Here is a 26,865-nt window from a genome sequence, read left to right as displayed (position 1 = left end):
ATAGAGACAGAGGAGGCAGCTGAGGGCCATGGATAGAGACAGAGGCAGCTGAGGGCCATGGATAGAGACAGAGGAGGCAGCTGAGGGCCATGGATAGAGACAGAGGAGGCAGCTGAGGGCCATGGATAGAGACAGAGGAGGCAGCAGAGGGCCATGGATAGAGACAGAGGAGGCAGCTGAGGGCCATGGATAGAGACAGAGGAGGCAGCTGAGGGCCATGGATAGAGACAGAGGAGACAGCTGAGGGCCATGGATAGAGACAGAGGAGACAGCTGAGGGCCATGGATAGAGACAGAGGAGGCAGCTGAGGGCCATGGATAGAGACAGAGGAGGCAGCTGAGGGCCATGGATAGAGACAGAGGAGGCAGCTGAAGGCCATGGATAGAGACAGAGGAGGCAGCTGAGGGCCATGGATAGAGACAGAGGAGGCAGCTGAGGGCCATGGATAGAGACAGAGGAGGCAGCTGAGGGCCATGGATAGAGACAGAGGAGGCAGCTGAGGGCCATGGATAGAGGCAGAGGAGGCAGCTGAGGGCCATGGATAGAGACAGAGGAGGCAGCTGAGGGCCAAGGATAGAGACAGAGGAGGCAGCTGAGGGCCATGGATAGAGACAGAGGAGGCAGCTGAGGGCCATGGATAGAGGCAGCTGAGGGCCATGGATAGAGGCAGTTGAGGGCCATGGATAGAGGCAGTTGAGGGCCATGGATAGAGGCAGAGGAGACAGCTGAGGGCCATGGATAGAGGCAGTTGAGGGCCATGGATAGAGGCAGAGGAGGCAGCTGAGGGCCATGGATAGAGACAGAGGAGGCAGCTGAGGGCCATGGATAGAGAGAGGAGGCAGCTGAGGGCCATGGATAGAGACAGAGGAGGCAGCTGAGGGCCATGGATAGAGACAGAGGAGGCAGCTGAGGGCCATGGATAGAGACAGAGGAGGCAGCTGAGGGCCATGGATAGAGACAGAGGAGGCAGCAGAGGGCCATGGATAGAGACAGAGGAGGCAGCTGAGGGCCATGGATAGAGACAGAGGAGGCAGCTGAGGGCCATGGATAGAGACAGAGGAAACAGCTGAGGGCCATGGATAGAGACAGAGGAGACAGCTGAGGGCCATGGATAGAGACAGAGGAGGCAGCTGAGGGCCATGGATAGAGATAGAGGAGGCAGCTGAGGGCCATGGATAGAGACAGAGGAGGCAGCTGAGGGCCATGGATAGAGACAGAGGAGGCAGCTGAGGGCCATGGATAGAGACAGAGGAGGCAGCTGAGGGCCATGGATAGAGACAGAGGAGGCAGCTGAGGGCCATGGATAGAGACAGAGGAGGCAGCTGAGGGCCATGGATAGAGACAGAGGAGGCAGCTGAGGGCCATGGATAGAGACAGAGGAGGCAGCTGAGGGCCATGGATAGAGACAGAGGAGGCAGCTGAGGGCCATGGATAGAGAAAGAGGAGGCAGCTGAGGGCCATGGATAGAGACAGAGGAGGCAGCTGAGGGCCATGGATAGAGACAGAGGAGGCAGCTGAGGGCCATGGATAGAGACAGAGGAGGGCCATGGATAGAGACAGAGGAGGCAGCTGAGGGCCATGGATAGAGACAGAGGAGGCAGCTGAGGGCCATGGATAGAGACAGAGGAGGCAGCTGAGGGCCATGGATAGAGAAAGAGGAGGGCCATGGATAGAGACAGAGGAGGCAGCTGAGGGCCATGGATAGAGAGAGGAGGCAGCTGAGGGCCATGGATAGAGACAGAGGAGGCAGCTGAGGGCCATGGATAGAGACAGAGGAGGCAGCTGAGGGCCATGGATAGAGACAGAGGAGGCAGCTGAGGGCCATGGATAGAGACAGAGGAGGCAGCTGAGGGCCATGGATAGAGACAGAGGAGGCAGCTGAGGGCCATGGATAGAGACAGAGGAGGCAGCTGAGGGCCATGGATAGAGACAGAGGAGGCAGCTGAGGGCCATGGATAGAGACAGAGGAGGCAGCTGAGGGCCATGGATAGAGGCAGTGGAGGCAGCTGAGGGCCATGGATAGAGACAGAGGAGGCAGCTGAGGGCCAAGGATAGAGACAGAGGAGGCAGCTGAGGGCCATGGATAGAGACAGAGGAGGCAGCTGAGGGCCATGGATAGAGACAGAGGAGGCAGCTGAGGGCCATGGATAGAGACAGAGGAGGCAGCTGAGGGCCATGGATAGAGACAGAGGAGGCAGCTGAGGGCCATGGATAGAGACAGAGGAGGCAGCTGAGGGCCATGGATAGAGACAGAGGAGGGCCATGGATAGAGACAGAGGAGACAGCTGAGGGCCATGGATAGAGAAAGAGGAGGCAGCTGAGGGCCATGGATAGAGACAGAGGAGGCAGCTGAGGGCCATGGATAGAGACAGAGGAGGCAGCTGAGGGCCATGGATAGAGACAGCTGAGGGCCATGGATAGAGACAGAGGAGGGCCATGGATAGAGACAGAGGAGACAGCTGAGGGCCATGGATAGAGACAGCTGAGGGCCATGGATAGAGACAGAGGAGACAGCTGAGGGCCATGGATAGAGACAGCTGAGGGCCATGGATAGAGACAGAGCTATATAGTTTATATTTAGATTATGGAGTAAACATGTAGGAAGCTGTCAGTTCTAGTTATGTCACTAACGACACTGATGAACTGTTGGGTTTGTAAAATGATATTGGCATATTACAGAAGGATCTATATTTCTAGTGACCCTGTAAGTATGCTAAAGGACTAAAATGTACATCTAAAATGTAGAAATAGTGAAAGTAGTGGTAGTATCAGTAGCAGTAGTAGTAGTGGTAATGGTAGTAGTGGTAATGGTAATGATAGTGGTAGTAGTAGTAATGGTAGTAGTGGTAATGGTAATGGTAGTGGTAGTAGTAGTAGTGGTAGTGGTAGTGGTAGTGGTAGTAGTGGTAGTGGTAGTGGTAGTAGTATTAGTGGCAATAGTAGCAGTAGTGGTAGTAGTAGTAGCAGCAGTAGTAGTAGTAGTAGCAATAGTAGCAGTAGTGGTAGTAGTAGTAGTAGTAGTAGTAGTAGTAGTAGTAGTAGTAGCAATAGTAGCAGTAGTGGTAGTAGCAGTAGCAGTAGTAGTAGTAGTAGTAGTAGTAGTAGTAGTAGCAGCAGTAGTAGTAGCAGTAGTAGCAATAGTAGCAATAGTAGCAGTAGTAGTAGTAGTAGTGGTAGTAGCAATAGTAGTAGTAGTAGTGGTGGTAGTGGTAGTACTAGTAATTTATTGCCCTGGCCACATCTGCAGTCCTCATGCCTCCTTGCAGCATGCATAAGGCACGTTCACGCAGATGAGCAGGGACCCTTTCTTTTGGTGTTTTTCAGAGTCAGTAGAAAGGCCTCTTTAGTGTCCTAAGTTTTCATAACTGTGACCTTAATTGCCTACCGTCTGTAAGCTGTTAGTGTCTTAACGACCGTTTCACAGGTGCATGTTCATTAATTGTTTATGGTTCATTGAACAAGCATGTGTTTAAACCATTTACAATGAAGATCTGTGAAGTTATTTGGATTTTTACAAATTATCTTTGAAAGACAGGGTCCTGAAAAAGGGACGTTTCTTTTTTTGCTGAGTGTAGTAGTGGTGGTAGTGGTAGTGGTACTGGTGGTGGTTTTAGAAGTAGTAGTAGTAGTAGTGGTGGTAGTAGTAGTAGTGGTAGTAGTTGTAGTAGTTGGGGTGGTGGTAGTAGTGGTAGTGGTAGTAGTTGTAGTAGTGGGGGTGGTGGTAGTAGTGGTGGTAGTAGTGGTAGTAGTAGTAGTGGGGGAGGTGGTAGTAGTGGTAGTAGTAGTAGTGGGGGTGGTGGTAGTAGTTGTAGTAGTGGGGGTGGTGGTAGTAGTGGTGGTGGTAGTAGTCGTAGTAGTGGGGGTGGTGGTAGTAGTGGTGGTGGTAGTAGTTGTAGTAGTGGGGGTGGTGGTAGTAGTGGTGGTGGTAGTAGTTTTAGTAGTAGTGGTGGTGGTTGTGGTGGTGGTAGTAGTAGTGGTAGTGGCAGTAGTAGTAGTATTGACAACTTAAGTGAATGATGCATCTTGCCATAGAGATCTGTCATTTACAAAATTACACTGATTGGCCCAATGGGGGCGCTGCATCATTCGTGGGGGACAACATGTTTACTGTTGCCTTGTTTTTTCTGGTATAGATTATTTCCTGCTTGATACACAATTATTATGCTATTTGAGGAACTAATCCTGGGACTAACATCATTACAACTAACTATAGAGAGAGCTCACAACTCCAAAATGTAGCTTAAATGGAAATATGTGCTCAGCAATGTTCAAAAGCAAAGTTACTGAAACCAGGCAGAACCTTCTGCCACTTATCGTTTCCCCTCGGTCATATTTGACTGTTACACTGGTTTGGCACACGAATCACTGTTGAGAACATCCTGGAGTACATTTTACAAAGTGTTTCTCATACAGGTAAATGTTATTTTGTGTTATCAAGCATTTTGATGAAATGTTAGATATGTCTACTAGCGTGTCATCAACATGTTTTTTGTTGTGGACTCTATTTAAATCAAATCCACCGGAATTGTACAAACCACTGTGCTAACGTTAGCTGGATGGGTTACCAAGAGTCATGTGCACCCAATGGCTGTATAACTAGCTACAGAATGTGTGCACCAGTTCTGACACGCGATCGCTAACATTGGTGGATCTCGGGAACTCTGCTGCTTTGTAAATGTTTTAGAAATGTCCGTATTAACATGAATTAAATTGTCTTTGTCACATCCAGAGCATCATGCTTGCGCGGAGATGAGGGATATAACAATGTCAAAACGTATATAATAACTACCCTATGAAACTGTCCAGAGATTTAAGCAGTTTTAATCAGTCCCATAAGTCCTACAGATATACTATGTCGCTATAAGTCCTACAGATATACTGTGTCGCTATAAGTCCTACAGATATACTGTGTCGCTATAAGTCCTACAGATATACTGTGTCGCTATAAGTCCTACAGATATACTGTGTCGCTATAAGTCCTACAGATATACTGTGTCGCTATAAGTCCTACAGATATACTGTGTCGCTATAAGTCCTACAGATATACTATGTCGCTGTAAGTCCTACAGATATACTATGTCGCTGTAAGTCCTACAGATATACTATGTCGCTGTAAGTCCTACAGATATACTATGTCGCTGTAAGTCCTACAGATTTACTATGTCGCTGTAAGTCCTACAGATTTACTATGTCGCTGTAAGTCCTACAGATATACTATGTCGCTATAAGTCCTACAGATATACTATGTCGCTGTAAGTCCTACAGATATACTATGTCGCTATAAGTCCTACAGATATACTATGTCGCTGTAAGTCCTACAGATTTACTATGTCGCTGTAAGTCCTACAGATATACTATGTCGCTATAAGTCCTACAGATATACTATGTCGCTGTAAGTCCTACAGATATACTATGTCGCTATAAGTCCTACAGATATACTATGTCGCTGTAAGTCCTACAGATTTACTATGTCGCTGTAAGTCCTACAGATATACTATGTCGCTATAAGTCCTACAGATATACTATGTCGCTGTAAGTCCTACAGATATACTATGTCGCTGTAAGTCCTACAGATATACTATGTCGCTGTAAGTCCTACAGATTTACTGTGTCGCTGTAAGTCCTACAGATATACTATGTCGCTGTAAGTCCTACAGATTTACTATGTCGCTGTAAGTCCTACAGATTTACTATGTCGCTGTAAGTCCTACAGATATACTATGTCGCTGTAAGTCCTACAGATATACTATGTCGCTGTAAGTCCTACAGATATACTATGTCGCTGTAAGTCCTACAGATATACTATGTCGCTGTAAGTCCTACAGATATACTATGTCGCTGTAAGTCCTACAGATATACTATGTCGCTGTAAGTCCTACAGATATACTATGTCGCTGTAAGTCCTACAGATATACTATGTCGCTGTAAGTCCTACAGATATACTATGTCGCTGTAAGTCCTACAGATATACTATGTCGCTATAAGTCCTACAGATATACTATGTCGCTGTAAGTCCTACAGATATACTATGTCGCTGTAAGTCCTACAGATATACTAAGTTCTACAGATATAGCTTTTTATAGCTTTTTAATTTATTTTATTTTATTTTACCTTTATTTAACTAGGCAAGTCAGTTAAGAACAAATTCTTATTTACAATGACTGCCTACCCCGGACAACGCTGGGCCAATTGTGCGCTGCCCTATGGGACTCCCAATGATGGCCTGTGATACAGCCTGGATTCGAACCAGGGACTGTAGTGACTTCTCTTGCATTGAGATGCAGTGCCTTAGACCACTGCTTCACTCGGGAGCCAGTTCATATCCAAGAAAGACCATGTGACCCATTTAGGTGCTCAGTGGCCCAAGGGGAATCCTCTTCCTACTTTAGTTCTACCCAGTACCCTCTTATTTTGACTGTGTTGTCCTCCTTTGCTCAAAACAACTTCATTTTCTCTCTCATTCCCCTCTCCCTCTGTCAGGTCAGGCTGCGAGGCTGCTGTGATGGCGGTGAAGCTGCAAGGCTTTGAGTTCTGGAAGACCACGCTGAGGGGAGCGCGTTACGTCGTTGCACCCATGGTGGACCAGAGCGAGCTGGCCTGGCGTCTACTGAGCCGTCGCCATGGCGCCGAGCTGTGCTACACGCCCATGCTGCACGCGCAGGTGTTTGTACGCGACGCCAACTACAGGAAAGATAACCTGTACAGCGAAGTCTGCCCCGAAGACAGGCCGCTTATTACACAGGTGAGAGAGAGACACACAAACACATGCTGACAGAGGGAGTGTCACAGGTAGTATTATTCAACTACAGCTATTAGCCAACCTCTGTGTTTTACCATCACCTCTCACCCCGTTTCAGCTAGCCTCTGTGTTTTACCATCACCTCTCACCCCGTTTCAGCTAGCCTCTGTGTTTTACCATCACCTCTCACCCCGTTTCAGCTAGCCTCTGTTTTACCATCACCTCTCACCCCGTTTCAGCTAGCCTCTGTGTTTTACCATCACCTCTCACCCCGTTTCAGCTAGCCTCTGTGTTTTACCATCACCTCTCACCCCGTTTCAGCTAGCCTCTGTTTTACCATCACCTCTCACCCCGTTTCAGCCAACCTCTGTGTTTTACCATCACCTCTCACCCCGTTTCAGCTAGCCTCTGTGTTTTACCATCACCTCTCACCCCGTTGCAGCTAACCTCTGTTTTACCATCACCTCTCACCCCGTTGCAGCTAGCCTCTGTTTTACCATCACCTCTCACCCCGTTTCAGCTAGCCTCTGTGTTTTACCATCACCTCTCACCCCGTTGCAGCTAGCCTCTGTGTTGTACCATCACCTCTCACCCCGTTGCAGCCAACCTCTGTGTTTTACCATCACCTCTCACCCCGTTGCAGCCAACCTCTGTGTTTTACCATCACCTCTCACCCCGTTTCAGCTAGCCTCTGTGTTTTACCATCACCTCTCACCCCGTTGCAGCTAGCCTCTGTGTTGTACCATCACCTCTCACCCCGTTTCAGCTAGCCTCTGTTTTACCATCACCTCTCACCCCTTTTCAGCTAGCCTCTGTTTTACCATCACCTCTCACCCCGTTGCAGCTAACCTCTGTGTTGTACCATCACCTCTCACCCCTTTTCAGCTAGCCTCTGTTTTACCATCACCTCTCACCCCGTTGCAGCTAGCCTCTGTGTTGTACCATCACCTCTCACCCCGTTTCAGCTAGCCTCTGTTTTACCATCACCTCTCACCCCTTTTCAGCTAGCCTCTGCTTTACCATCACCTCTCACCCCGTTGCAGCTAACCTCTGTGTTGTACCATCACCTCTCACCCCTTTTCAGCTAGCCTCTGTTTTACCATCACCTCTCACCCCGTTGCAGCTAGCCTCTGTGTTGTACCATCACCTCTCACCCCGTTTCAGCTAGCCTCTGTTTTACCATCACCTCTCACCCCTTTTCAGCTAGCCTCTGTTTTACCATCACCTCTCACCCCGTTACAGCTAACCTCTGTTTTACCATCACCTCTCACCCCGTTGCAGCTAACCTCTGTGTTTTACCATCACCTCTCACCCCGTTTCAGCTAGCCTCTGTGTTTTACCATCACCTCTCACCCCGTTGCAGCTAGCCTCTGTGTTGTACCATCACCTCTCACCCCGTTTCAGCTAGCCTCTGTGTTTTACCATCACCTCTCACCCCGTTGCAGCTAACCTCTGTTTTACCATCACCTCTCACCCCGTTGCAGCTAACCTCTGTGTTTTACCATCACCTCTCACCCCGTTTCAGCTAACCTCTGTTTTACCATCACCTCTCACCCCGTTGCAGCTAACCTCTGTGTTTTACCATCACCTCACACCCCGTTTCAGCTAGCCTCTGTTTTACCATCACCTCTCACCCCGTTGCAGCTAACCTCTGTGTTTTACCATCACCTCTCACCCCGTTGCAGCTAACCTCTGTGTTTTACCATCACCACTCACCCCGATTCCTGTGTTATGGTCTCAGTTCTGTGCCAATAACTCAGAGGGGTTTGTAATGCACTTTCTCTGCTTTCTTTGTGTGTGTCTATCTGTGTGTGTGTGTGTGTGTGTCTCAGTTCTGTGCCAACGACCCAGAGGTGTTTGTCCAGGCATGTCTACTGGCTCAGGACTACTGTGATGCTATCGATCTCAACCTGGGATGCCCACAGATGATCGCCAAGAGAGGTACTAACTAACCAACCCAGAAACCCCACTCAGAGACAGAGAGAGAGAGTGTGTGTGAGAGAGAGAAACCCTGATTAAAAAACAGTGGTTTTCAATTAGGCTAAGCGTGCTGTATGTATGGGGTCAACTTGTTTCTAACTGGCTTATTTCTGACGAAGGGCACTACGGGGTCTTCCTACAGGATGAGTGGGAGCTGCTGGAGAAGATGGGTGAGTTTGAACAGAGAGAAAAGAGGGAGAGAGTTGGAGAGGTAGAAATGACATATAGTATGCTATGTTTTACCTGTCTGGTATGGTGTCATGCTATGTTTTACCTGTCTGGAATGGTGTCATGCTGTGTTTTACCTGTCTGGAATGGTGTCATGCTGTGTTTTACCTGTCTGGTATGGTGTCATGCTATGTTTTACCTGTCTGGTATGGTGTCATGCTGCGTTTTACCTGTCTGGAATGGTGTCATGGTATGTTTTACCTGTCTGGAATGGTGTCATGCTGTGTTTTACCTGTCTGGAATGGTGTCATGCTGTGTTTTACCTGTCTGGTATGGTGTCATGCTGTGTTTTACCTGTCTGGAATGGTGTCATGCTGCGTTTTACCTGTCTGGAATGGTGTCATGGTATGTTTTACCTGTCTGGAATGGTGTCATGCTGCATTTTACCTGTCTGGTATGGTGTCATGCTGTGTTTTACCTGTCTGGTATGGTGTCATGCTGTGTTTTACCTGTCTGGAATGGTGTCATGCTGCATTTTACCTGTCTGGTATGGTGTCATGCTGTGTTTTACCTGTCTGGTATGGTGTCATGGTGCGTTTTACCTGTCTGGAATGGTGTCATGCTGTGTTTTACCTGTCTGGTATGGTGTCATGGTATGTTTTACCTGTCTGGTATGGTGTCATGGTATGTTTTACCTGTCTGGTATGGTGTCATGCTGTGTTTTACCTGTCTGGTATGGTGTCATGCTGCGTTTTACCTGTCTGGAATGGTGTCATGGTATGTTTTACCTGTCTGGAATGGTGTCATGGTATGTTTTACCTGTCTGGAATGGTGTCATGGTATGTTTTACCTGTCTGGTATGGTGTCATGCTGCGTTTTACCTGTCTGGTATGGTGTCATGCTGTGTTTTACCTGTCTGGAATGGTGTCATGCTGCATTTTACCTGTCTGGAATGGTGTCATGCAGTGTTTTACCTGTCTGGTATGGTGTCATGCTGTGTTTTACCTGTCTGGAATGGTGTCATGCTGTGTTTTACCTGTCTGGAATGGTGTCATGCTGTGTTTTACCTGTCTGGAATGGTGTCATGCTGCGTTTTACCTGTCTGCAATGGTGTCATGCTGCGTTTTACCTGTCTGCAATGGTGTCATGCTGCATTTTACCTGTCTGGTATGGTGTCATGCTGTGTTTTACCTGTCTGGTATGGTGTCATGGTGCGTTTTACCTGTCTGGAATGGTGTCATGCTGTGTTTTACCTGTCTGGTATGGTGTCATGGTATGTTTTACCTGTCTGGTATGGTGTCATGGTATGTTTTACCTGTCTGGTATGGTGTCATGCTGCGTTTTACCTGTCTGGAATGGTGTCATGGTATGTTTTACCTGTCTGGAATGGTGTCATGGTATGTTTTACCTGTCTGGAATGGTGTCATGGTATGTTTTACCTGTCTGGAATGGTGTCATGCTGTGTTTTACCTGTCTGGTATGGTGTCATGCTGTGTTTTACCTGTCTGGAATGGTGTCATGCTGTGTTTTACCTGTCTGGAATGGTGTCATGCTGTGTTTTACCTGTCTGGTATGGTGTCATGCTGTGTTTTACCTGTCTGGAATGGTGTCATGCTGTGTTTTACCTGTCTGGAATGGTGTCATGCTGTGTTTTACCTGTCTGGAATGGTGTCATGCTGCGTTTTACCTGTCTGCAATGGTGTCATGCAGTGTTTTACCTGTCTGGAATGGTGTCATGCTGCGTTTTACCTGTCTGGTATGGTGTCATGCTGTGTTTTACCTGTCTGGAATGGTGTCATGCTGTGTTTTACCTGTCTGGAATGGTATCATGCTGTGTTTTACCTGTCTGGAATGGTATCATGCTGTGTGTTACCTGTCTGGAATGGTATCATGCTGTGTTTTACCTGTCTGGAATGGTGTCATGCTGTGTTTTACTTGTCTGGAATGTTCTGTACATCATAAGCACTCAGTCTTTACTAGATAATTAGTAGAAAAAAAGTGTAAAGTGGGAGTTTTTTGTGGGAGTTTAGGGTTCTATATGTTTTCAGAAGATGGGCAGGGACTCTGCTATCTTAGCGTCAGGGGGAAGTTTGTTCCACCATTGGGGTGCCAGGAGAGAGAAGAGCTTGGACTGGGCTGAGTGGGAGCTGTGGGGTGGGAGGGCCAAGAGACCAGAGGTGGCAGAACGGAGTAGTCCGGTTGGGGTGTAGGGTTTGAGCATAGCCTGAAGGTAGTGAGGGGCAGTTCCTCTTGCTGTTCCGTAGGCAAACACCAGGGTCTTGAAGATAATGCTTGGACTGGAAGACATTGGAGTGTGTTGAGGAGCGGGCTGCGGCGTTCTGGAGAAGTTGCAGGGGTTTGATGGCACAAGCTGGGAGCCCAGCCAACAGAGAGCTGCAGTAGTCCAGACGGGAGAAGTGCCTGCATTAGGACCTGTGCTACTTCCTGTGTGAGGAAGGGTTGTACTCTATGGATGTTGTAGAGCTTGACCCTGCAGGAGAGAGTCACTGCTTTGATGTTTGCAGAAAAGGGTGTTGTCTAGTGTCCTGCCATGGTTCTTTGCACTCTGGGATGGGAACACCATGGAGTTGTCAACTGTGATGGAGAGGTCTTGGAGCAGGCAGGCCTTCCCCGGGAGGAAGAGCAGCTCTGTCTTGTCCAGGTTGAGCTTGAGGTGGTGGGCCGACATCCAAGCTGAGATATCTGCCAGGCATGCAGAGATGCGTGTTGCCAAATGAGTGTCAGAAGGGGGGGAAGGTGAAAAGTAGTTGTGTCATCCACATAGTATTGATAGGAGAGACCATGTGAGGATATGACGGAGCTGAGTGACTTGGTGTATAGAGAGAAGAGGAGAGGGCCTAGAACGGAGCCCTGGGGGACACCAGTAGTGAGAGTATATGTTGCAGACACAGATCCTCTCCACGTCACCTGGTTTCAATGTTTTTAGCTCTTAGAAAACTTTGCAGTATTTTGTTTTTTATGTATTATTTCTTACATTGTTAGCCCAGAAAATGTTTTGTGTTATTACATACAGCCAGGCCATATATTTTTTAAATTCCATTCCTTTACTTAGATGTGTGTGTATTGGGTATATTTTGTGGAATTGTTAGATATTACTAGTTAGATACTGCTGCACTGTCGGAGCTAGAAACACAAGCATTTCGCTACACCCACAATAACGTCTGCTAAACACGTGTATGTGACCAATAACATTTGATTTGATTTAAGCTAGCCAGGCTTTTCTCTCTGTTTCTCCTTAGTGAAGCTAGCCAATGAGAAGATCTCTGTTCCCATCACCTGTAAGATCCGTGTGTTTAACAAGATGGAGGACACTGTTCAGTACGCTCAGATGCTGGAGAAGGCTGGCTGCCAGGTAGGAAACATCACACACACACACACACACACACACCAGACAAACTGTAGCAGAGACTGAAGGTATTTTATTTTGATCTTCTATGAAACATGACCTAAAATAAGCCAGATTATATTTAGAGGTGCTTGGTCTATCTGGGTGATGTTTTCTCTCTCTCCTGAATGATCTGAATCTAGGATTACAGGGACTCTCCGCAACTATATTCAATGTGCGGGACAAAATTGAGGCTATGATTAAGAAGTTGGAGCTCTTCTCTGTCTGCATTAACAAGGACAACACACAGGTCTTTCCATCATTGTATGATTTTTTTTGTGTTCAAATGAACTCAAGCTTACGGACAATGTCAAATTTGATATAGCGAAGCACCTGAGTGAGTTGGGTGCGCAATTACACAGGTACTTTCTCGAAACGAATGACACAAACAACTGGATTCGTTATCCCTTTCATGCCCTGCCTCCAGTCCATTTACAAATATCTGAACAAGAGAGCCTCATCAAAAATGTTCCTCGTAGTACTGCAGTGTCACCTATGCTGTCTCTCTCCATAGCAACACATAGACACACTCATTTAATAAAAATTTTATTTAACCAGGTAGGCAGTCTTTTCATTCAGACCTCTCCATCTCTGTCTCAGCTGCTGACCGTCCACGGTCGGACCAAGGACCAGAAAGGACCCGCGACAGGCATCGCTAGCTGGGAACACATCAAGGCTGTACGGTAAACACTGCAGTTCCCTCACAGTTAAATTAAGACTACAGAGAAGAACCAATATTATGTTTGTCAGTTGGAGACAGTTTGTGTAGTCTAATAGGTCTCTGCTGTGTAGTTCAGACAGTTTGTGTAGTCTAGTAGGTCTCTGCTGTGTAGTTCAGACAGTTTGTGTAGTCTAGTAGGTCTCTGCTGTGTAGTTCAGACAGTTTGTGTAGTCTAGTAGGTCTCTGCTGTGTAGTTGCAGACAGTTTGTGTAGTCTAGTAGGTCTCTGCTGTGTAGTTGGAGACAGTTTGTGTAGTCTAGTAGGTCTCTGCCGTGTAGTTGGAGGTAGTCTAGTAGGTCTCTGCTGTGTAGTTGGAGACAGTTTGTGTAGTCTAGTAGGTCTCTGCTGTGTAGTTCAGACAGTTTGTGTAGTCTAGTAGGTCTCTGCTGTGTAGTTCAGACAGTTTGTGTAGTCTAGTAGGTCTCTGCTGTGTAGTGCAGACAGTTTGTGTAGTTTAGTAGGTCTCTGCTGTGTAGTTGGAGACAGTTTGTGTAGTCTAGTAGGTCTCTGCCGTGTAGTTGGAGGTAGTCTAGTAGGTCTCTGCTGTGTAGTTGCAGACAGTTTGTGTAGTCTAGTAGGTCTCTGCTGTGTAGTTCAGACAGTTTGTGTAGTCTAGTAGGTCTCTGCTGTGTAGATGCAGACAGTTTGTGTAGTCTAGTAGGTCTCTGCTGTGTAGTTCAGACAGTTTGTGTAGTCTAGTAGGTCTCTGCTGTGTAGTTCAGACAGTTTGTGTAGTCTAGTAGGTCTCTGCTGTGTAGTTCAGACAGTTTGTGTAGTCTAGTAGGTCTCTGCTGTGTAGATGCAGACAGTTTGTGTAGTCTAGTAGGTCTCTGCTGTGTAGTTCAGACAGTTTGTGTAGTCTAGTAGGTCTCTGCTGTGTAGTTCAGACAGTTTGTGTAGTCTAGTAGGTCTCTGCTGTGTAGATGCAGACAGTTTGTTTAGTCTAGTAGGTCTCTGCTGTGTAGTTCAGACAGTTTGTGTAGTCTAGTAGGTCTCTGCTGTGTAGTTCAGACAGTTTGTGTAGTCTAGTAGGTCTCTGCTGTGTAGATGCAGACAGTTTGTTTAGTCTAGTAGGTCTCTGCTGTGTAGTTCAGACAGTTTGTGTAGTCTAGTAGGTCTCTGCTGTGTAGTTCAGACAGTTTGTGTAGTCTAGTAGGTCTCTGCTGTGTAGATGCAGACAGTTTGTTTAGTCTAGTAGGTCTCTGCTGTGTAGTTCAGACAGTTTGTGTAGTCTAGTAGGTCTCTGCTGTGTAGTTGGAGACAGTTTGTGTAGTCTAGTAGGTCTCTGCTGTGTAGTTGGAGACAGTTTGTGTAGTCTAGTAGGTCTCTGCTGTGTAGTTGCAGACAGTTTGTGTAGTCTAGTAGGTCTCTGCTGTGTAGTTCAGACAGTTTGTGTAGTCTAGTAGGTCTCTGCTGTGTAGTTGCAGACAGTTTGTGTAGTCTAGTAGGTCTCTGCCGTGTAGTTGGAGACAGTTTATGTAGTCTCGTAGGTCTCTGCTGTGTAGTTGCAGACAGTTTGTGTAGTCTCGTACGTCTCCAAGAAGTTTCTTCCCAGGAAAACATTCTATTATATTTTACTGTACAGTACTCTATTATATTGTGACATAGCTGATCATGTGATTGTACTGGGTTTATTAAACAGTCGCTCTCTATCTTTCTGTGCGTGTTGTTGCTATAGGAACGCTGTTAACATCCCTGTGTTTGCTAACGGTAACATCCAACACCTGAGTGATGTGGAGCAGTGTATGGAGGAGACTGGAGTACAGGGGGTGATGAGTGCAGGTACACACACACACCTCCGCCTCACCTTGAGTAATTAGTCTCCCAAGAGTCATAACACCTACTAATTTGTGTTTATCACTTTCTCTCTCTCTCTCATGTGTCTGTGTGTGTATGGTTCTCTCTCTCTCTCTGTGTGTTTCTCTCTCTCTCTGTGTGTGTTTCTCTCTTTCTCTGTGTGTGTTTCTCTCTTTCTCTGTGTGTGTTTCTCTCTTTCTCTGTGTGTGTTTCTCTCTCTCTCTGTGTGTGTTTCTCTCTCTGTGTGTGTTTCTCTCTTTCTCTGTGTGTGTTTCTCTCTCTCTCATGTGTCTGTGTGTGTATGGTTCTCTCTCTCTGTGTCTGTGTGTGTATGGTTCTCTGTGTGTGTTTCTCTCTTTCTCTGTGTGTTTCTCTCTTTCTCTGTGTGTGTTTCTCTCTTTCTCTGTGTGTGTTTCTCTCTTTCTCTGTGTGTGTTTCTCTCGTTCTCTGTGTGTGTTTCTCTCGTTCTCTGTGTGTGTTTCTCTCGTTCTCTGTGTGTGTTTCTCTCTCTCTGTGTGTGTTTCTCTCTTTCTCTGTGTGTGTTTCTCTCGTTCTCTGTGTGTGTTTCTCTCTCTCTCTCTGTGTGTTTCTCTCTTTCTCTGTGTGTGTTTCTCTCTCTCTGTGTGTGTTTCTCTCTCTCTCTCTCTGTGTGTGTTTCCAGAGGGGAACCTCCATAACCCAGCTCTGTTTGAGGGTCTCAGCCCTCCTGTATGGGAGATGGCTGAGGAGTATCTGGAGGTGGTCAGTCAGTACCCTCCCTGTACCCTGTCCTATGTCAGAGCACACCTCTTCAAGCTCTGGCACCACACGTATGTAACACACACACCCGGAGTGACACACACACCCGGAGGGACACACACACCCGGAGGGACACACACACACTCAGTACTTCACTCTCGCCACAATCTGTGTGTTTATTTGTTAGTGTTTCTCCAGGCTGCAGATCCACAAGGACCTGAGAGAGGAGCTGGCCAAGGTGAAGAACCTGCAGGGGCTGACAGAGGTCAGCAGACAACTCAGACTACGCTGCCAGGTACCAAGGGTTAGGGTTAACTACGCTGCCAGGTACCTAGGGTTAGGGTTAACTACACTGCCAGGTACCTAGGGTTAGGGTTAACTACACTGCTAGGTACCAAGGGTTAGGGTTAGCTACACTGTCAGGTACCTAGGGTTAGGGTTAGCTACGCTGCTAGGTACTGAGGGTTAGGGTTAACTACACTGCTAGGTACCAAGGGTTAGGGTTAACTACACTGCCAGGTACTGAGGGTTAGGGTTAACTACACTGCCAGGTACCAAGGGTTAGGGTTAGCTACACTGCCAGGTACCAAGGGTTAACTACACTGCCAGGTACCTAGGGTTAGGGTTAACTACACTGCCAGGTACCAAGGGTTAACTACGCTGCCAGGTACCAAGGGTTAGGGTTAGCTACACTGTCAGGTACCTAGGGTTAGGGTTAACTACACTGCCAGGTACCTAGGGTTAGGGTTAACTACGCTACCAGGTACCAAGGGTTAGCTGCACTACCAGGTACCAAGGGTTAGGGTTAACTACACTGCCAGGTACCAAGGGTTAGGGTTAACTACGCTGCCAGGTACCTAGGGTTAGGGTTAACTACACTGCCAGGTACCAAGGGTTAGGGTTAACTACGCTGCCAGGTACCTAGGGTTAGGGTTAACTACGCTGCCAGGTACCTAGGGTTAGGGTTAACTACGCTGCCAGGTACCTAGGGTTAGGGTTAACTACGCTGCCAGGTACCTAGGGTTAGGGTTAACTACACTGCCAGGTACCAAGGGTTCTGGTTAGCTACACTGCCAGGTACCTAGGGTTAGGGTTAGCTACACTGCCAGGTACCAAGGGTTAGGGTTAACTACACTGCCAGGTACCTAGGGTTAGGGTTAACTACACTGCCAGGTACCTAGGGTTAGGGTTAACTACGCTGCCAGGTACCAAGGGTTAGGGTTAACTACACTGCCAGGTACCTAGGGTTAGGGTTAACTACACTGCCAGGTACTGAGGGTTAGGGTTAGCTACACTGCCAGGTTTCAAGGGTTAACTACACTGCTAGGTACTGAGGGTTAGGGTTAGCTACACTGCCAGGTTTCAAGTGTTAACTACACTGCTAGGTACTGAGGGTTAGGGTTAGCTACACTGCCAGGTTTCAAGGGTTAACTACACTGCTAGGTACTGAGGGTTAGGGTTAGCTACACTGCCAGGTTTCAAGGGTTAACTACACTGCCAGGTACTGAGGGTTAGCTACACTGCCAGGTACCAAGGGATCATTCTGTTTTTCACTTTTCCTTTCCTCCTCCCCAAAATGTTTTACTCCTTTTTAGTTTGTCTTCCTCACCAATTCCTCTTCTCCCCCCCTCTTCTCCTCTTCTCATCCTCTTCTCCCCCCTCATCCCCCTCTTCTTCCCCCTCATCCCCCACTTCTCCCCCCTCCTAACACAGCTAGATGATGACACTGGTTCCATTCTCATTTGTTTAACCTCTGCAGGAGGAGATAACCAATGGAGGAGAGGAGGCGGGGCAGGTGGTTGGGCTGCCATTCCCTCATTGGATCTGCCAGCCGTACGTCAGACCAGTGTGAGTGACAATTTCCTGTTGAGATCTGTGTACATTCCTTTACTTAGATGTGTGTTTATTAGGTAGTTGTTGTGGAATTGTTAGATTACTTGTTAGATATTACTGTACGGTCAGAACTAGAAGTACAAGCATTTTACTACACTCGCATTAACATCTGCTGACCAATAACATCTGTGACCAATAAAATGTTATTTGATTAGAAGATCAAAATCATCAGTCCACACACATAGAAACCGTAACATGTTGACGTGACAATGAACATTGTTCCTGCCAGGCCGAAGGATCCGGTTGCTAACGGTAACGGTACGGAGGTGAAGGCAGTGTGTCACAAGAGGGCGTTGTCACAAGAGGACTCGGACGGCGCGAGCGATGCCCTCTCCAAAAACAAACAGAAGAAGAAAGCCAGAAACCCCCACAAGAACTTCTGTCCCGAGCAGAAACGTGAGTTATTTCTCCTCGTAGTACTGCAGTCACCTGTACTCTCTGTCTCCAGTCTAATTAAGCATTAATTAAGGCCCTTAGCCGTGTTATATTGGCCATATACCACACACCCCCAAGGTACCTTATTGCTATTATAAACTGGTTACCAACGTAATTAGGGCAGTGAAACTACATGTTTTGTCATACCCGTGGTGTACCTACCGTCTGATATACCACAGCTGTCAGCCAATCAGCATTCAGGGCTCAAACCACCCAGTGTATGTCAAAACATTTGTTTTAACTGCTCTAATTACGTTGGTAACCAGTTTATAACAGCAATAAGGCACCTTGGGGGTGTGTGGTATATGGCCAATATACCACAGCTAAGGGCTGTGTCCAGGCACTCAGCGTTGCGTCGTGCTTAAGAACAGCCCTTAGCCGTGGTATATTGGTATGTGTTTTGTCATACCCGTGGTATGCGGTCTGATATACCACGGCTGTCAGCCAATCAGCATTCAGGGCTGGAACCACCCAGTTTATAATTCTACAGAGACTCAGCCTACACAAACAGTACAGTAGATAACCTCTGTTTCACCCGTTTTCTCTGCAGCAAAGTACATCAAGTGTGAGCAGTGTGGAAATCCAAAGGTGAGTGGACCTCTTCACCCTGTTCCTCATTACCATGTGTAAACACCTCTTCACCCTGTTCCTCATTACCATGTGTAAACACCTCTTCACCCTGTTCCTCATTACCATGTGTAAACACCTCTTCACCCTGTTCCTCATTACCATGTGTAAACACCTCTTCACCCTGTTCCTCATTACCATGTGTAAACACCTCTTCACCCTGTTCCTCATTACCATGTGTAAACACCTCTTCACCCTGTTCCTCATTACCATGTGTAAACACCTCTTCACCCTGTTCCTCATTACCATGTGTAAACACCTCTTCACCCTGTTCCTCATTACCATGTGTAAACACCTCTTCACCCTGTTCCTCATTACCATGTGTAACCACCTCTTCACCCTGTTACCCATTACCATGTGTAGCAACCTCTTCACCCTGTGCCTCATTACCATGTGTAAACACCTCTTCACCCTGTGCCTCATTACCATGTGTAAACACCTCTTCACCCTGTGCCTCATTACCATGTGTAAACACCTCTTCACCCTGTTCCTCATTACCATGTGTAAACACCTCTTCCCCCTGTTCCTCATTACCATGTGTAAACACCTCTTCACCCTGTTCCTCATTACCATGTGTAAACACCTCTTCACCCTGTTCCTCATTACCATGTGTAAACACCTCTTCACCCTGTTCCTCATTACCATGTGTAAACACCTCTTCACCCTGTTCCTCATTACCATGTGTAAACACCTCTTCACCCTGTTCCTCATTACCATGTGTAAACACCTCTTCACCCTGTTCCTCATTACCATGTGTAAACACCTCTTCACCCTGTTCCTCATTACCATGTGTAAACACCTCTTCACCCTGTTCCTCATTACCATGTGTAAACACCTCTTCCCCCTGTTCCTCATTACCATGTGTAAACACCTCTTCCCCCTGTTCCTCATTACCATGTGTAAACACCTCTTCACCCTGTTCCTCATTACCATGTGTAAACACCTCTTCACCCTGTTCCTCATTACCATGTGTAAACACCTCTTCACCCTGTTCCTCATTACCATGTGTAAACACCTCTTCACCCTGTTCCTCATTACCATGTGTAAACACCTCTTCCCCCTGTTCCTCATTACCATGTGTAAACACCTCTTTCCCCTGTTCCTCATTACCATGTGTAAACACCTCTTCCCCCTGTTCCTCATTACCATGTGTAAACACCTCTCCCCCTGTTCCTCATTACCATGTGTAAACACCTCTTCACCCTGTTCCTCATTACCGTGTGTAAACACCTCTTCACCCTGTTCCTCATTACCATGTGTAGGATGAGAGGGCGTCACTCACCAGATTCCTCAATACAGATGAAGTTTAGCCCTGGACTAGGTTCAATGGAGAACGTGTCCTGACTGACTGTGTATAATAGTGATACGTATGCAGGTCAGATTCTTAGGAGCTAGAAGCAGAGCTGCCATGTCTGTTGGCGCAATTTTGTACCTCCCGGGCCCTAACCCTCTCTCTCTCTCTCTCCCTAACCCCTCTCTCCCGGGCCCTAACCCTCTCTCTCTCCCGGGCCCTAACCCTCTCTCTCCCTAACCCCCCTCTCCCGGGCCCTAACCCTCTCTCTCTCTCCCTAACCCCCCTCTCCCGGGCCCTAACCCTCTCTCTCTCTCCCTAACCCCCCTCTCCCGGGCCCTAACCCTCTCTCTCTCTCCCTAACCCCCTCTCTCTCTCCCTAACCCCTCTCTCCCGGGCCCTAACCCCCTCTCTCTCTCCCTAACCCCTCTCTCTCTCTCCCTAACCCCTCTCTCTCCCGGGCCCTAACCCCCTCTCTCTCTCCCTAACCCCTCTCTCTCTCTCCCTAACCCCTCTCTCCCGGGCCCTAACCCCCCTCTCTCTCTCCCTAACCCCTCTCTCTCTCTCCCTAACCCCTCTCTCCCGGGCCCTAACCCCCTCTCTCTCTCCCTAACCCCTCTCCCTCGGGCCCTAACCCTCTCTCTCTCTCTCTAATCCCCCTCTCCCGGGCCCTAACCCCCTCTCCCTCTCTCCAGGTCCCTAACCCCCTCTCCCTCTCTCTTGGGCCCTAACCCTCTCTCTCTCTCTCTCTCTCTAATCCCCCTCTCCCAGGCCCTAACCCCCTCTCCCTCTCTCCAGGTACCTAACCCACTCTCCCTCGGGCCCTAACCCCCTCTCCCTCTCTCCAGGTCCCTAAACCCCTCTCCCTCGGGCCCTAACCCTCTCTCTCTCTCTCTCATCCCCCTCTCCCTCTCTCCCGGGCCCTAACCCTCTCTCTCTCTCTCTAATCCCCCTCCCCCTCTCTCTCGGGCCCTAACCCCCTCTCTCGGGCCCTAACCCCCCTCTCCCTCTCTCCCGGGCCCTAACCCCCTCTCTCTCTCTCTAACCCCCCTCTCCAGGTCCCTAACCCCCCCCCCCCCTCTCTCTCTAAGTCCCTAACCCCCCCCTCTCTTCAGGTCCCTAACCCCCTCTCTCTCTCTCTCTCTCTGTAGGGTAATCAGTGTGTATTCAACCTGTGTCGAGGCTGCTGTAAAAAGAAGGCCTACAAGGAGGTGGCAGACTGCCCAAGTGAGTCCACACACACACACACACACAGCTGTCTTTCTCTGATATATCATTTATTTCCTCTCATCTGGTTTACAGGTCACGGGCTGAGGTTCAAGACCAAGGCAGAGAAACAGAAGTCAGAGCGGGAAGAGGAGGAGGGAAAGAGCAGAGGATTACAGGAGGAAGAGGATGGAGGATTGTTGAACGGGACCCTCAGCACCCCAACAGACCCCCACAGAGGACAGACTGTGTCCTGAGACATGGACATCCATTCAGACGAAGAGCAGTACACACACACACACACACACACACACACACACACACACACACACACACACACACACACACACACACACACACACACACACACACACACACACAGCAGGATGTGAGAAACTTTATCCATCAACAGTATACAGAGAAACAAGAACATATTGTAAGGAACACACGTGTGCATCCATCCTGTCTCATACAAACTCACCACTGTCCTCCATTGCTGCACTGGCTTAGATGGGGTTTCACCACTACGCCCTCCTCCTCCTACCTGACTGACTGGGGGAGTCTTCCTGGACTAGCTCCACTGGGACTGATGTAATGGGGGGAGTCTTCCTGGACTAGCTCAACTGGGACTGATGTAATGGGGGGAGTCTTCCTGGACCAGCTCCACTGGGACTGATGTAATGGGGGGAGTCTTCCTGGACTAGCTCCACTGGGACTGATGTAATGGACTAATTTCTCTCTTGGACTTTAGCATAACAAGTTAGCTTTGAAGTCAGAGATTCACCCCAAAAAGTCCAGTTCCATCTGGGTCTTTCTAGTTGGTCTACAGCCGTTTCTGGAAGGAGGAAAAGCTCAGTCGTAACAGTACTATCCCAGTACTGCTCAATCTCTACATTTATTTGTCTTTTGGTTGTGGTAAATAATGGGACTATTTCCTGTTGATCTTTGTCATGTGTTCCCCCTGAACTAGAATGATATTTTATCACCTGACTGTTAGAATGGTGACTCTCTGTCCAACAGAAGTCAGTCCGTTTTTTTTTTTATATATAATTTTTCATCAAGCGCCTAGTCTTAATGTGTGATGTGTGATGTGTAGGGCTTGGAGTTTGTTTTCTAGGCCTGTCTCCAGAAGGTATTTTAGGGTAGGTGTGCTGATCTGAGATCTGTTCTACATATTCATATTCATTATTCATCATTGTTGGAGCGGTAGGTAGCCTAGTGGTTAGAGCTTTGGGCCAGTAACCGTTGGACTAGTAACCGAAAGGTTGCTAGATCGAATCCCCGAGCTGACATGGTACAAATCTGTCGTTCTGCCCCTGAACAAGGCAGTTAACCCACTGTTCCCCGGTAGGCCGTCATTGTAAATAAGAATTTGTTCTTAACTGACTTGCCTAGTTAAATAAAGGTAAAAAAAAATAAAAAAAAATTGGCCCATACAAACACAGAATATCATTCACTACATGGAACAATGGATAGTCCCCAAAAACACAATCAAAGGGCAGTTTGTTCTGAAGTGTCTGACCTATAAGAAAATTAGCTGAGATCTGTCCATATAGGTCTTATTCATTATGATCTGAAAGGCTGATCCTAGATCAACAGTCCTACTCTGAGACGCTTGGTGGATACGGGCCCTGGTCTGGCCATGTGGTAAAACTCCTGCTCATTCTGATGTGTAACAGCCAGGGATGTGTTCATGGTGCATTCATGACAAGTTGGAAACTTTGAACTTGGAGTTAAAATGAATGTAAGTTATTTGCATAGAGCTTCCTATTTGTTGATTATGATACTTTACAAGTGGGAAACCTGGGGCCTCATCTTCAAGTTTCCAAGTCGTCTTGAACACACCATTACTAGGAACCAAACGGGGGGGGGGGGGGCCTACCTGAATTTGTCCAATAGAAACTCTTGTTTTTGTTGGAAAACGTTTTTCATTGTGTGATTGTTTTGCTACGGTTTGCACAAATGAATACACCCCAGGTGAGAACTCAATGCCAAATCACACTGGAAACTATTTTCATCACTTCAAAGAATATATAAATGATTTACAGAGTTATATTTGGTTTTAATTTCTCTTTGTGGTGGTTTTATTTATTTGATGGTGGTTAGGGGTTACTTGCATTGAGTTCAGTGCCTTCTGGTAGATATAACACTTGGCCTATCCAGTCATATATGAACCTGAGGTTAAATAAATGGATGTGACAAGTGAGAAATGGTGCATTTGATATTTCTCAACTATGGTTTCTCCGTTCATACATTTTGGGCCAAAATGAGCCCTTTTGACAATACTAACAACTTTTGGATTTTCTGCTGAATATCAAACTGACATATTGTCATCTTGTCTTTTTACTGTGGTTTGGGGATTTATTTTGAAATTAAATAAATCTATGGAGAAAAAAAAATCTCCATCTGTATCGCAAGTAATAGTAGATTCAATTACCATCTTGCATGCTTTCATATAAGTCTATGCTAGGTAAAGCCCCGCCTTATCTCACTGGTCACCATAGCAGCACGCGCTCCAGCAGGTATATTTCACTGGTCATCCCCAAAGCCAACACTTCCTTTGGCCGCCTTTCCTTCCAGTTCTCTGCTGCCAATGACTGGAACAAATTGCAAAAATCTCTGAAGCTGGAGTCTTATATCTCCCTCTTTAACTTTAAGCATCAGCTGTCAGAGCAGTTTACCGATCACTGTACCTGTACACAGCCAATCTGTAAATGTACTACCTCATCCCCATATTATTACTTACCCTCTTGCTCTTTTGTACCCCAGTATCTACTTGCACATCATCATCTGCACATCTATCACTAATGCTAAATTGTAATTATTTTCGCCTCTATGGCCTACCTCCCTACTCTTCTACATTTGCACACATTGTACATAGATTTTTCTATTATTTTGTGTTATTGACTGTACGTTTGTTTATGTGTAACTCTGTGTTATCGTTTTTTTCGCACTGCTTTGCTTTATCTTGGCACGGTTGCAGTTGTAAATGGGAACTTGTTCTCAACTGGCCTACCCTGTAAAAAAAAAAAAAAAAAGGACGTTTATTTTGAAAGTCGTGAATATCAGACGTGACGTCATCCCGAAAAGGAAGCTGAAATCCCACGCTCGTAGCGTTTGTATCAACGTAAATGCAGGAAAATTAGGGCAGAAAGTTTGTGGACTTTTGGCTAAACATTCTAGCAAAGAAAGTAAAACGTATCCAAATGGATAAAACGAACTGTCCGACGTTTGTTGCCCCCGAGTTGTCCAAACTACAGTGGTTAAATGTGTTCCTCACGGAGCGGCTAACCGCAGCTGCTATAGAGATTTTTGGGGCCGTGGAAAAAACGACACTCGAGTATCAGGAAGAGATAATCCGTTTGAGACAGGAGAACAGTCGCCTATGGCGTAATAACGCGGTGATCCAACCAGAGAAGTTACCAGACCCCCAGCAGCAGCTCACGTTCTCCGTCTCTGAAGAGGTTCTCCTGGACTTGGAGGAGCAGCACTCTGAGCAGAGCCAGAGGTGGAGCGCCAGTCTGGGGAAAGAGGTCCCAGAACCCACACAGAGTCGGACAGAGAAGGAACAGGATTGCATGACCAGTCATGAGGAAGCACAGCTTCAACTACTGGAGTTTGCTATCAAATTGACTCCTGTCTATCATGTGGAAAATTACTGTGATCAAGACCAACCTCGGCCCGTACACCTTGACCAGCCTCAGACTGTGGAGCTTCTGTCTCAGATCAAACCAGAAGCTAATGAAGTCAAATGTAATACAGACTGCACTTCATGGGAGAAACTAGAACAAGATGGGTATAAATACCCTATCACCCAGCCACACACAATTCCACCAGCTCACCATGGAGTTGACAACCCAGCAGCTACACCAGCTGAGGTATCAAACATCCAGATCTACAGAGCCGTCATGAATCTGAGCCAAATGACAGCTCAGGTGAAAGATGACTTGAACTGTGTGGTTGGAGGACTGAAAGAAGAAATAGGAGGTCTGAAAAAAGAAGTCGGGGGGGCTGAAAGAACACGTCGTCTCACTGAGAGACTCTCTGGAAGGTGATGCTCGTCAGCTTGGGCCGGTACCGGCTAAGCGGAAGCGGGCCAGAAGCTCGCTAGTAGCATAAACGGTACGGCGGCTCCATAATTCCGTGGGTAATGTGATACACAGATACCAGCCTAAGGATAAAGTAAACTCCCCACACAACAAAGTGGTCACCACCTATCTGATTAGAGAAGCGTCCAAGGAAAGTTTAAGTGTGACTCACGACGTGCTCAGGGCTGCCAGTGTGACCTACTATGAAACAGTCCGGCGGAACTTCCTGATGCAGTTGCCAGAGAACCGTACGAAGAGTGAAGATACACGCGACGACAAGCGATGGCGGTCGAGGAGGAACCGCGGTTCTGCTGGATTCCAGAACCGCGATGCTCCAGAGTCACGAGGAGAAGGATCTGTGGGAAGGAGTGACATCGGAGTTGATGTCCGATGAGGAAGACACCACGGTGGATGATAAACCTGGTATGGCTGGTGAAGCCTCCAGCGTTCCGGAGCATGGAGCTGAGTGAGCTGCTCCAGAAAATGCTCGACAAACACCCAAAGGCACTGCCACGCACCCCACGCCTCCCCAGTGGATTCATGTCTATGAGGGAGCCTCCAACGACCTTCCACCAGGACAGGCAGATTTAAAGGCACAACACACTCCCCTGATGCCGTCTGTTGGAGACAATCAGCGATTCGATAGCCCTGGAGGGACCCTCTTAACTGTCAAAGAGGAAGAGATGGACTGAAACAGAGAGATTAAAGACGTCCTCCAGTGATGTAACTGTTCCTGTTAAAGCGATATCCCAAGCATAAATATAACACACAATCAATAGAGAACAGAAGACACCTCCAGAAGCTGCTTTTGCTGATAGTTGCTTAACTGAGCAACGGTTTTACATGAGATGTGGTTGTTTTATCAACCTTAGTTGATTGGACTGACTAAGTCGCTTTGGATAAAAGCGTCTGCTAATTCAGTGTTTCCCAGCCCTGGTCCTCCAGTATCCTTAACAGTGTTCCCCAACCCTGGTCCTCCAGTACCCCAACAGTGTTTCCCAGCCCTGGTCCTCCAGTATCCCCAACAGTGTTTCCCAGCCCTGGTCCTCCAGTACCCCAACAGTGTTTCCCAACCCTGGTCCTCCAGTATCCCAACAGTGTTTCCCAACCCTGGTCCTCCAGTACCCCAACAGTGTTTCCCAACCCTGGTCCTCCAGTATCCTTAACAGTGTTTCCCAGCCCTGGTCCTCCAGTACCCCAACAGTGTTTCCCAACCCTGGTCCTCCAGTATCCCCAACAGTGTTTCCCAGCCCTGGTCCTCCAGTATCCTTAACAGTGTTTCCCAGCCCTGGTCCTCCAGTATCCTTAACAGTGTTTCCCAGCCCTGGTCCTCCAGTATCCTTAACAGTGTTTCCCAATCCTGGTCCTCCAGTATCCCCAACAGTGTTTCCCAACTCTGGTCCTCCAGTATCCCAACAGTGTTTCCCAACCCTGGTCCTCCAGTACCCCAACAGTGTTTCCCAACCCTGGTCCTCCAGTATCCCCAACAGTGTTTCCCAACTCTGGTCCTCCAGTATCCCAACAGTGTTTCCCAGCCCTGGTCCTCCAGTATCCCCAACAGTGTTTCCCAGCCCTAGTCCTCCAGTATCCTTAACAGTGTTTCCCAGCCCTAGTCCTCCAGTATCCTTAACAGTGTTTCCCAGCCCTGGTCCTCCAGTATCCTTAACAGTGTTTCCCAACCCTGGTCCTCCAGTATCCCAACAGTGTTTCCCAGCCCTGGTCCTCCAGTATCCCCAACAGTGTTTCCCAGCCCTAGTCCTCCAGTATCCTGTTTCC

The 26,865-nt window shown here is 47.6% G+C and overlaps 1 protein-coding gene across 1 annotated transcript; it reads left to right on the top strand.

Moving 5' to 3' along the window:
* The first annotated feature begins 4,330 nt into the window (after window positions 1-4,330).
* Window positions 4,331-21,356, top strand: LOC120042697 (tRNA-dihydrouridine(16/17) synthase [NAD(P)(+)]-like). Its single transcript, XM_038987499.1, has 14 exons — window positions 4,331-4,413; window positions 6,481-6,742; window positions 8,572-8,680; window positions 8,839-8,889; window positions 12,148-12,260; window positions 12,894-12,976; window positions 14,693-14,796; window positions 15,473-15,620; window positions 15,748-15,844; window positions 17,309-17,397; window positions 17,672-17,838; window positions 18,428-18,465; window positions 20,947-21,022; window positions 21,098-21,356. Exons 2-14 carry the CDS (start codon window positions 6,503-6,505, stop codon window positions 21,256-21,258), a joined length of 1,476 nt encoding a protein of 491 aa, XP_038843427.1. The 5' UTR covers window positions 4,331-4,413; window positions 6,481-6,502; the 3' UTR covers window positions 21,259-21,356.
* The last annotated feature ends 5,509 nt before the right edge of the window (window positions 21,357-26,865 follow it).

Source organism: Salvelinus namaycush, chromosome 3 (assembly GCF_016432855.1).
Source record: "Salvelinus namaycush isolate Seneca chromosome 3, SaNama_1.0, whole genome shotgun sequence".
Taxonomy (NCBI): Eukaryota; Metazoa; Chordata; class Actinopteri; order Salmoniformes; family Salmonidae; genus Salvelinus; species Salvelinus namaycush.
The sequence above is the reverse complement of the archived record's forward strand: the minus strand, read 5'-3'. Positions and strand labels throughout refer to the sequence as shown.